At 37.4% G+C, this 11,449-nt stretch overlaps 2 protein-coding genes across 4 annotated transcripts in view; one reads left to right on the top strand and one right to left on the bottom strand.

Annotated features, from left to right (window-relative positions):
- LOC109536736 overlaps positions 1 to 11,449 on the top strand; it is a 142,970-nt gene that overhangs the window by 126,684 nt on the left and 4,837 nt on the right. For all 3 annotated transcript variants that reach the window (XM_048663753.1, XM_048663755.1, XM_019903083.2), the window contains one exon: positions 9,406 to 9,489. In XM_048663753.1, coding sequence (XP_048519710.1) covers positions 9,406 to 9,489 — 84 coding nt within the window. The remainder of the gene's footprint in view (positions 1 to 9,405; positions 9,490 to 11,449) is intronic.
- On the bottom strand, positions 905 to 4,200 carry LOC109536734 (UDP-glycosyltransferase UGT5). Its single transcript, XM_019903081.2, has 4 exons — positions 3,711 to 4,200; positions 2,331 to 2,570; positions 1,651 to 2,220; positions 905 to 1,598 (listed from the first exon to the last, which is right to left on the bottom strand). Exons 1-4 carry the CDS (start codon positions 3,952 to 3,954, stop codon positions 1,096 to 1,098), a joined length of 1,557 nt encoding a protein of 518 aa, XP_019758640.2. The 5' UTR covers positions 3,955 to 4,200; the 3' UTR covers positions 905 to 1,095.

Here is an 11,449-nt window from a genome sequence, read left to right as displayed (position 1 = left end):
GATATTCAAATTTTGCTTTCTGGGCCAAAACTACTCGAATTTCCTCACTCACGTTGTTACGACTGAATCGACTTTTCAATTCTCTATCCAACGATTCCAAAACGAATGAATTCTGTGGCTCAAATGGTTCTTGAGAAACCTCGAAAAAAGCAGCGTCATGTTCACGTGGATTATGCAACTCAGAAAAAAACCACGCAAATCTAAAACTTCTTAAATTCAAACATTTTTTGAGAAAACTGCCAACAGTTCTTCATCCATGGTTCACTTTCTAAAAAGGCCATTTATTTCTGTCTAGAATGATGTAAAAGTGAGCGTTCTTGCTCATTTTGCCTCCGAGAAATGAGCAAAAACGGGACGGAAAACATTAAATTTTGCAATAATCTTACGCCACCCTTGCACAAAAGGACGATAATTTTTCTAATTTCATAGACAACAGAAGAGTGTGTTTTTTCTACATAACCCCCCCTGACTTTAAAGCTGGATCCGCCCCTGGCCAGCTTCGCAATATGCGAGCAATAAACATTTTTCCACTGAAAATATATGGGCTTTCAAATGGCAATTAATTATACCTGAAATTAATTAATATTGCTATTTGTTCATGTATACTTGCGATCTAAATAAATACCTTAGTTGCATTTAAATATGTGCCAATTTGCTCCATGCGTAATTTGGTGCAATTTTCTGGTCATAATAATTACGGGAATTTAATAATACTAATACTTTATATTGATGAGTGAAGGCAATAAAGAAGTACTTATCAAAACGTGGCTTTCCATAAAAACGACCCCTATAAACACAGCTACAAAGAAGGTTAGTTACATTATTGCCATGTGTGTCCAGCTTTATGTGTGCATCTGTTACATTTCTGCTGGGCAAGAAATTTGAAGGAGTAATAAAAGTCGCATTTTGTATAACTTATTTCGATACTCTCCAAGTTCGTTAATTTATTTTTATGTCGCCTTTAAAGGTTTCATGCGATATTTTACCCCCAAACAGTATTCTCTACGAAATTTCTTTGTCACTACAGCCAAGTCAAAATCTTCGCAGTTGACGCAAAAATTAACATTTTTTCTCATTCTAACCGTCCTTCATCATCTAGCTCCTCTTCTCCTTTTTAGAGCGCTTCAATTTGGAAACAATCAAGCGAATGATTGTTTTTAAACTAATCCAAGCTATTGCCAGTGCTGCGATTATGCTTGCGAGTATATCCAACATCAGGTACTTGTAGATCGGCAAATTAGCGCCCGAAACTTGTAAATGTTTGGCGCCGTTATTTCGTATCACATATTCGACCCAATATACGGTACTCTCCATTGGTGTGAGTGGCCTGTCATGGAAAATCTGCGATCGCTGTCGCGCGCTTTTCATATATTTCGGATTATTCAACAGTTCGTTCAGAGTTGCACTGAACGTTTCATAATTGAAGTTTTTATCGTTGTAACCGAGCATCAGCCCATATCCATAACGTACGGCGTTTTCAGCGTTCATGTACTGGTCTCCATATATTGGAATTGCTAGAACTGGCACTCCATGATAGACGGTTTCTGTGGTACTCAGGAGACCCCCATGAGTGATGAAGAGTTTCACGTTGGGATGAGCTGTAAGAAATTGTACGTGAATAATTATCACGTGTAAAAAGGGACGTGCTACCTAAAATATCCTGCTGAGGCAGCCAGCTCTTCATCAAAACATTGTCGGGAAATCCTGGCATCTTCTCCACTTCAAACTTCCAAATCACCTTTTGCTTCAGCTTCCTGAAGGCATTGAAGAAAATTTCCAGTTTCTCCTTCCTCATCTGGCTTCCCTTTATATTGCCGCCCATACTAAAATATATCACACCGTCAGTGGCTTTGTCCATGAACTGCTGCAAATCGTCCGGAAGCGGTTTGGGGGGCTCAATGTGGTACCCACCAATATGCACCATATTGGGCACTAAGGGAACTGGTTCCATTAGGCTTTCGTGCGAGTTTAGCAGTACCAAAGCAGTACGTTTGTTGAGTTCTTCTACCGATGGAGCCCCGGGAAACCGGGCCTGGATGAGCCGATTGTGCAGAGGTTGTGAATAGAAATAATCCACCAGAAACTCTGTAATGTAGGTGACCAAGTTTCCAAAGCGAGTCCAGATTTTCGTGTAATCAAACGTGCTGGAAAAGAAGATGTGGCGAATGTAGGCAGGAGGATTTGGGTTTCCAACGATGTTGTTTACCCATGGAGCAGCCCCTGAAATACACAATCTGAAGGTGATTTCAAGCTGTAGAAATAACCGGTTTTGGTGAATATTTTCGGCAATTATTCAGTTGGTGAGATCGTGTTGGATTCACTTCACTTACCCATGCTGGATATCAAAATAAGGGGACAGTCAAAGAAATGGGCGTAGGCTTTGTGAGCATCGTTCATGAACTGTTCAAGAACAACCGCATCGAATTTAGTAGCGGGCGTTAAAAGTGCCTTCACTTTGGGATCCCATAGCGTGTCATTTATCCAATGCACCATCAGATTTTGGTATTGGACCATTCTTTCAACAACATTTCTGTTACTGTCTTCCAATAAATTCATGTCTTTGAATTTTTCTGTAAATGAATTAGATTATTGCAAAAAAACGGAAAAAGTAGCTGAATGCGCCGTAACACAATGGAATCAGACGGACTTTTTCGTTCGCCAAAAAGTGAATTTTGTTATTCAACAATAAGGTTTTGTGCAAATTTATACTTTGTACATCATTGTGAATCCGCTCGGTTTTTCCCGGGATAAGAAGCAAGTAGGGAGTTATTGAAACAAATACTCAGTCTTGGTGGAAAGTCGATTTTCACAACTTTCAAAATGCGTACATTTGTACTGTTCCAACTGAGACTAAAATACTGAAAATTTCGAAAACCGAATCTCGATATCAACACAACATAGCCTTTGAACCAAATCGTGAATAACTTTGATTACATTTATATTTGAATTGTTTGTCGATTGTTGACACGCAGATGTGTGTGACTGATTTTTGAGGTCAAAACCCATTGGATAATACACACACACATGTTGGAATTTTTTTATCTCTTAAATTATAATAGGTAACGCTTAAAGATTAAGAGATGCTGCTTGTTACGGTGTTTGATTTATACACGCTTTGGCACATATTGCCGAGAATATTTACTGTTTTCAACCCAAACACATTTATCGACTTAAAGAGTCTCTGATAAAAATATCCAAGAAAAGTGAGATGAAAATAAACTTATGCGTACTGATCTTAGATGGCAAAATTGGAGACTGGATATCAGTCGTTTGCAGAAAAAGCGGTTGATAAGATTTTTTCTTTTTGCGTCTTTAAAGGGTACAGAGTGGTTGGAAGCAAAGTCATTAGAATCCAGGGAGATTCTTTAAAGAAATAGTCAATTTTTAACACAGATCCATCTTCTGTTTTGCCTTGAATTATCAAAATCATTTAACGTCGACATGAAGAATTCCTTGTGGAGAGATTTCAAAGAAATCAGCTGCATCAGATGAAGGATTTCCTGAAKTTTTTCAAATTTAATGCAGTTTCTTCCAAAAATCTGTTATCAGATTAATTGGGCAAGAAAATTTAAGTCKCTGAAAAYTTGATCAAATTTTATTAAACGTTGAACCGGACTTTTCTGCTCCTCTCCGACTCGACATCAAATTCACTTCTGCACCTAATTTTAGGTGAATCTGCACCTAATTTTATTTTATTTCCCGCAACTTACTGTGATACTCTTCGGCTATTCCCTCAACTACTACATGTTCCCACGAAACATTACTGGGAACATTTTTGGCTGGAAAGGGGGCAATAACTGTAACTTGATGTCCGGCTTCGGCCAGTCCTTGCATTAGTTTGAACGCTAAAGTGTAGTGACTTCGAACCGGGATGGGAAAAACACCCAACAGTCTAGCACCATTGCATCCACCATTGCACAGAATCGCCAAAAATATCACCCATGTTGGGTTCATCTTGGCATGTAAACTAGCACTGTTAAGCACCAGTTCCAAGCAAAAACTGCCTGCCTCAATCTATTAAAATGATTTAACTTTGCTGCATCAGATTGGTAGGGTTTTCGACGATAATGAGCCACTATGCTCAGAGTTCAGATATTAAGTAGGAATTATTCCAAGCCATAGTCCGCAGATCAATGAAAAAACTAGAGGAGCTGAAGCGGTATCTATGAGTCTGTTCTCGTTGATAATGATAATGAATGTTTTTAATGAGGACGTCGCAGGCGGTTTCTGAACATAAACACGTGAACCAACACTAATTAACATTCTGATGAAGAATCTGATAACCTAATCTGTTACTAAGTACTTCAGGGTGGACTTAGTACTTAATCGGTCAGTGTTCCAATTTCACTTAGCTCGATTGAAGAGCATCAAACACAACTTAAGAACAAGATATGAAAATTTCTGCCTTCATAGCCTTTTGGCACAATAGATTGAAACAAAGTTAGTTTCATTGTCAAAAGCGGGTTCTTGTAGTGCGAGCATTTCCAACGTAACTTAACTTGAAGCTCGCAAAGCTATTTTCGAATAGAAACGTGCAATTATTTGCTGCGCACTAATAATGGGAGTAGACGAAGTTTCATTATTGCACGATCTCAATAGAGTCGACTTCATAACTGAGCAACGCGCGATTGAAAATTTTTAATAAACTCCCTGAAAAATGGATCGGGAGTAATGTTTTATTGTTGCTCCTAGGAATTCAAACAGTTGTTTGTCAAAAAATTAATGGGGGTCTTCTGAAAGGAAAAACGAGTTATTTATTGCCCTTGGCATCATACTTTTCAACTTAAAATGAAAAGCTCTGAAGGTTGTTGAAAAATGCCAATCTTTCCCAGCTGGCCCAAGCTGTATATTCCTTATCAACAGCAAAGTTGCATAATAGTCGCTTGCTTGTTGCTCTCACCGTCTATCATTAAACATTTACCTCCCAATGACATGCTAAAACGGATGCAAATACCATCACTTAAAAACTATAGTGCATATTTTACGTTGATTACAAACATTGCACACGCCAGAATATCTCGAGTTTTTACGAGTTGGAAAAATGTTTTTTAACATTAAAAGGCAAAAACTGATATCAACCTTGTTTGACCTCGTATACAAATTGTAAACTAGATAATCCAATAGCAATTATTCGCAATTGTATTGTGACTGATCAATGCTTTGTGTTTTCCATGAAGCGAAAGGAAAAGCGTTCCAATTTTTGCCATTCTAAATCCAAGCAAATTGGAATATAATTTCGCTTTATCGCATCGCCGTTGAATATTATTGTCAGTTACAAAGAGCTGAGTTTAACGCCTGCATTAACACGACAAGTTTGCGAAGAAGGGTAAATATCTCCCTTTCAAAGTTCAACTTGGCAAAAGAGTGACGTATTTTATCGGTCTATTTTAAAGGGCAGAAGACATCAGAAGGCACAACTATGCTTACAAACTTTTCTTTTATTGTTGTCAAGTGTCTTGGGAGGCGATGAGATGCCTTGCTGTGAATTAATGAAGATCGCGCCCGCTTTAGAACTTTGAAAAGTTAGACACGTTTTTTCGGGAAACTTTCACTAAAAGCCCCCCAATATAGGCGAAGTTGTGACAGTGATAGGGGCATTTGCAGCTGAGTATTCTCTACAGTCAATGGAGTTTCAGTTTGCATTGTAATTCAGTCATCGTTTTGAAGATACACTCATTTATTTACGAACCGCATTTCTTATGAAGGGGTGGTTTTATGAGGAGAAAATTTTAAGCTTTACACCGACAATTTATGAGCTTTTGAATGCTTCTTTGGTTCCGAGAAAATGATTTTATTCACAAAAGGAAACTATCGAGAAAAGTACAGCGTTCTGCTTGTTATTCTTAATCCGGTTTCCTCCTGGCACGGCCCATCTTGTGACAATAATAATGATGCTAAAGACTTGTCTTGTATTACATAACTAAAGTTTCAGTATTCAGACGAGAACTGAAGCAAAAATATAAAGCTCAAAGGAAACTCGATGCATTTTCGCGCATTGAAAGATTGATCTAGTTTCTTCTGATTTTGATTTTTGGGTCGGTTGCATGATTGTACTTTGTATGCACTTTAAATGAGGGATGAAACAATAATTATAATAAATATTTTATTGATTTGAGAAAAAATTACAGAATTTATTGGCTCTGAATTATCTGCCATTTTGTCGTTAAACAGGTGAAAATTGTATCCACATTGGAAAAATCCTAAAATGCAGGCAATTTTTCGACATGTCTGTAATTTAATTTGCTCGGAAAACGTTGAATTCTGTTAACATTGAGTGGAAAAGCACATTTTAGCCGCACGGGAAAAACAATTTGCTCAAATAGAAAAATGATTAACACCCGACTTTGCAATGCATTGTTCGAAATGATCCATTGAATGTCAAAGAATGTTAAGCGGGCAACTAAATTGACTGTGAAATCGTGAATTCTATATCGGATGGTTGTTTTCAACCATACATTTTTCGGGTGTTTTTTTTCGTGATTATGGTACAATGCAATAGTTTATCGGTGTTATTTATGTAATTTGCGTTTGAGGAATTCGATTAAATCATTCAATATCCAATGCAAATTGCCTATTTAATCAAAACTGTATGAAGAATTTCCATACAGTTACGATATATGCAACCTGTTCGGTTTGAAAGTCTTCAGAAAAAATGAAACTTCTGCATACACAGAAAATTTATAAGGATAAAAACGGCGTTTTCCCAGGGTTTGTATTTCCCGTTATTATTTTTATTTTATTTTTAGTCCTCTCACACTTGCATTCTTGCACTTATCAGGAGTCAACCTTGTTTGCATACACATTGAATTGAATTATCGTGCATTTACAAACTTGCAGATCGATTTCCATTTATTACGATGAAAAGCAGCATCGTGCTTGGAAAATAAATCGGAAAAATTAATTAAGAAATGCATTTCAATTTCGTTCAGTTGTAATGGCATCCAAGCATCGGCAATATCGTGATTTAATAAAGCCAATAGAAACATTTCCATTGGCTGGTTGATTTGCTAGAAAGTTCATCGGGCTCATTTCAATCGATATTCCTATACACACATTGAAACTGATCGGGGATTGTGATTTTTGCAATTATGTAGAACTCGTTTCCGTTCCACGTTCTTGTACTTTAACAAACGCAACTAAATAGCGAGGAGCTTCCATTTATGCCACGTTGATAACTGTTACTATGCAAAGCTGTAAATTCAAATTTAAAGCAAATTTTCGACTCGATATGCTTTACCAAATTTGCTCTCTTCGAAGTTATTAGAAAGCGAGAAAGAAAAGCGAAATATACCAAGTCAAGCAGAAAATTTAATTAAAGTTTCAGCATTAAACGGGCCGGGAGTTTCGGCAAGGTAAACAGCCGTTTTCCTTCCACAACGATTGCGGATAATTGGATTCTGCAATTTATCAATTATTGAAACAAATATGTGCTAATCATTCATCGAAATGCCGATATAGCCAAACGAGCGAAACCAGCTTGCATCTTTTATATTTAGTTAGGATGTTTTGGTGTTCAAATATTGAAAATACGGCTAAACTTCAGTTCAGCAAGAAGTGCCCTGTGGACGGTTTAAGAAAAAGAGAAAATCCACCTGATGCTCTATGAAGCACTAGCACTAAATCACCTGAAGGTGAAGTATGCTTGGAAATTTTTTGACATTTTTGACATTATTACAGTGCTCGAACACTAATATTTTGGAAGATCCTTTATTCGTGAGCTACAATACAACAACCGACCGACAATACGACGTCAACAGTTTGGTTCAAAATTTAAGCGTTGAAATTTGTGTTTTTATCGGCGTCGGGCTGAAGTATTACGCAGTATTCGTAGAAATCGCCAATCCAGAAGACTGCCACGTTTTCCAGAACTATTTCCTGGGTATTTGCCATGCTTCCACGCTGGCCATGTGGAAACTGTGCTCCGCCGAGCTGGCAGCGCAAAACCGAAGAAAATGCCGATTTCAGCCCAACCACAGCCGACACTACCATCCGAGGATCCATCGAAGATTCTGCGACTTTAAGTATATGCAGAGGAATGAGAATTGCCAGTGTATTCCGACGATGTTTGCTAATGACCTGAAGAAAGTGATTGGGATGCCCACTTGCTACGTACCGCCTTTGCCGGCTAGTTTATGTCAATATAGTGTGTGTGGAATGAGCAAATGTGCAACCACTCAGGACCAGAACATGTTTAATGTTAAATGTGAATGCCAGCGGCCGTTTTGTGAATCTGAACCTCAGCTAGGGACTAGTGTTCGACCTTTACTTAGGGAACTTGATAGAAAATAAACACTGTTATGTCCAGAAAATAATACACTTGTTATACTCTGGCTGGGATCTGAGCAACTAAAGGATTAAAAACTATTTTGGGGCTGATTTTTTTGAACTAGGTAACTGGCTCTTGGTTCAATATGTGGCACAATCCTAAGCTGTTAAAATCTGGCCGGCCAACCCCCATACGACCCCTACACTTATTTGTCTATGACCCTCATAAACCTTAAGCTCCATAAAATCGCACTTAATATTATGTTCCGGCCTTTTAGCGTATGTCACCGGAAGTTTATCAAACCACTCCATCTCGAAAGCATAAAAATTTCAGTGTTTATGTGCCCTTTTACTGCTCTTAATCAAATAACCGTAAACTTTTTCTTGCCGGCCATTCGCGGCGAAAAAGTAACGTATTAAGATTAATATTGGGATAAGAGATGCGGATCTATTTTCTTAATGTTGTTTGCCGCTGGTATTAATGATGATGAGATCGGTCGGTTTGTGGTTTATTGCATGTTGAGGTGCCTGCAAGGCACGCTTATTTTCCTACATTCTGTAAGTTTCGTAAACAAGCCATAAAGTTGGAAGTTGCCAGCTAAAATCACAGCAATACATTTTCGCTCGCACTAAAAGTCCCAAAACATTTACCTCGGTTTATGGTTGTTTGCACAATTTATGTACATGGGAATTGGATGATTGTGGCTGATCAATTTGCATAATTTATGATTTTTCTCCAAGTGAAAATAAACTTGAAAAATTCAAATTTCCAACTAACGTCCAAACTGGCAAAACACGCGAGGTGCCTTTCCAAATAATGTTCATTTTGCTTTATTACCTTCTTGTAGCCCTAATTGTGTGTAAAATTCTAAACTTGGACCTAACAGGCATCCAAAAACCGAACAGCTCATTAAAAGTGAGCAAACCACCCCTTTTCGGTCGCAACAAACCAGAATCTGCCCGAATATATCACGTAACGTGAAAACTACTCAGCTAATTAAAAGCAAAACACTTGTAAAAAGATCTAATTATCAAAACTACTCGTACTAATGAGGATATTTGCTACAGAGCTTTGTTTTCTCCACTGCAAACTGTTGGCAAGAAATCTAAAACTAATTGGGCTTTATGTGTTTGTTTCAGGAATTGCTAGCAGCATTTCAACAAACAAATTCCTGACGATGTTGATGTCTTTACTAAGCTGTTACATGGGACTTCCGTATGTTGGTGAGTATTTTATCTGAAAAAATCACTGCTGTTTGCCCAGAATTAAGTTTTACATGATTCAGGCCGGTTTTTTGGGTGTTTCTAGGTCTCAATTAGGGTTGTTGAACAGTGGGAAGTTGTTCACGTTCTTCATTATAAATTGGCAACGACAACGCTCTAAATTGCCAGTCCTAGAAACATCCAAAAAATGGCGAGTTCCATGAATTTTGGTGTAAAATCCAGTTTTCCAATTTTAAACAAAATTGAATTCATTGAACGTTTCAGTTGATAGAAAGCGCTATCCGTCTTACCGACCTAATTGACTATTTACTAACCATTCCAGTAGGAAATAAAAAAGAGCAACATCACATAAAACATCTAAACATTTTTATCGAAAAGGAGAGCTCATAAATCACTCAAACACACTGAGACCCATTTAGATCGTCTTTTCAATGAAAATCCCGTAATTTAAAGGAAAATAGCAGCGAAAAGTTTACCCATTCAAGTCATTTTCTGTCAGTTATATAGTTACTAACTCGGCTTAAAATGGAAATTTTGCATTTTCGACTAATAAAATTCAAACGAACGGTTTGCAACATTGAAAAAAAAACGCCGTTTAACAAAAAAGTTTGTTATTTTATTTTTATGCTTAACATATTTTAGCTTAAAACTTTCTGGTGCAAACATGAGTTTGGCGGAGGTGCGGTTAACAAAAGCAAAACAGTTACCAAATCACTCATGTAATTAGACTGGCTTTTAGTAATTACTAGCATAGCAATGTTTTGTGTCTATTTACCTCCAGAGTAGGAATTATAAATTTAGTGGCACACAGGGAAATGGGAGCATTCAATGGAGTTGCGGTTTATTCTATGTTTCCTAGACGTACTTATTAAAGATAATTAAAGAGAATCACGTGGATAACTAGAAATTGCAACATTAATTAGCTTTTCGTGCTTTCAGCAGGCATTTTTAGAGATACAAGTTTCGCTGCGTTTAAGCAATTAGCCACTCACTGGGGATTCAATTGAAAAAGCTAATAGGAAAACTTGCAGCATTTTTCTCCTTGGCCAGATTTCGAAAGTTTGTTATCGGAAACAAAACTTGTTTTGCCAGGTATACTAATATATTCACCCTTCGTTAGTTCCGAAACATCACGTCCTGAGGTAACTTAGATTACATCCCCAGCTGTGTCTCTTTGGATCCTGATAAAGTTATGTTCGACGCCTATAATGGCCGTCTAGTCTACGTGATTTGTAGATTAAAATACTCTCCAGAATGCGACGAATCAGGAGCGAAACTTTCAAGTTTAATAAACAAATATTGCGAACGTTCGTGGATGAGTTGGATAGAGGAAGAGACTAATAAAAATGTAGCAGGACAACTGCACTTAATATTAATGTATCGTGTAGTCCGCATTGTATTAATTACCCTGCTAATTTTCAGCTTAAACCCTAAAATCCGCCCAATGAGTGGCACGATGAAAGATAAAGGGCGCAACATGAAAGGCCTGTAAAAGGGCCAACATTCAATGAATATGTTTAAAAGTTTTTATCAAAAGCGAAACTAATAAATCATCTATATACTGAAGCTTTCTGAGTGAAATTCTGGAATTCAAAGGAACATATAGAATAGCAAGTTGGTTTAATGCCTGCAATTGAGCTTTGAAACTTGTTTCTGATACAACTTGTTTTATATACGATTTTTTCGTCCATTCATTCGAATTGTAAGCTGAGATAAAATGAATTATGGCAGCAAAAGCTGCGGAAAACTAAAGTATTTTTAAATTCCAGACAGGTCGTGAGATAAATTATTTCTTCCAGTTTGGTTCTCAGTTGCCGATCGGGATGGTGTCTTGCAATATTTAAAATTTTCAATAATTCAACGCCAGGTTTGAAGCAAGTAATTCGCTCTTGGATGTAAATCCATTACTGGGGAAATATTGGATATAGTGGGCCGCAGTATTCGGCGGTTTTCATTAAGG

Source organism: Dendroctonus ponderosae, unplaced genomic scaffold (genome assembly GCF_020466585.1).
Source record: "Dendroctonus ponderosae isolate FM_Combo_2020 unplaced genomic scaffold, Dpon_F_20191213v2 Dpon_F_20191213_2, whole genome shotgun sequence".
Taxonomy (NCBI): Eukaryota; Metazoa; Arthropoda; class Insecta; order Coleoptera; family Curculionidae; genus Dendroctonus; species Dendroctonus ponderosae.
This window is presented reverse-complemented; position numbering and strand designations above follow the sequence as displayed.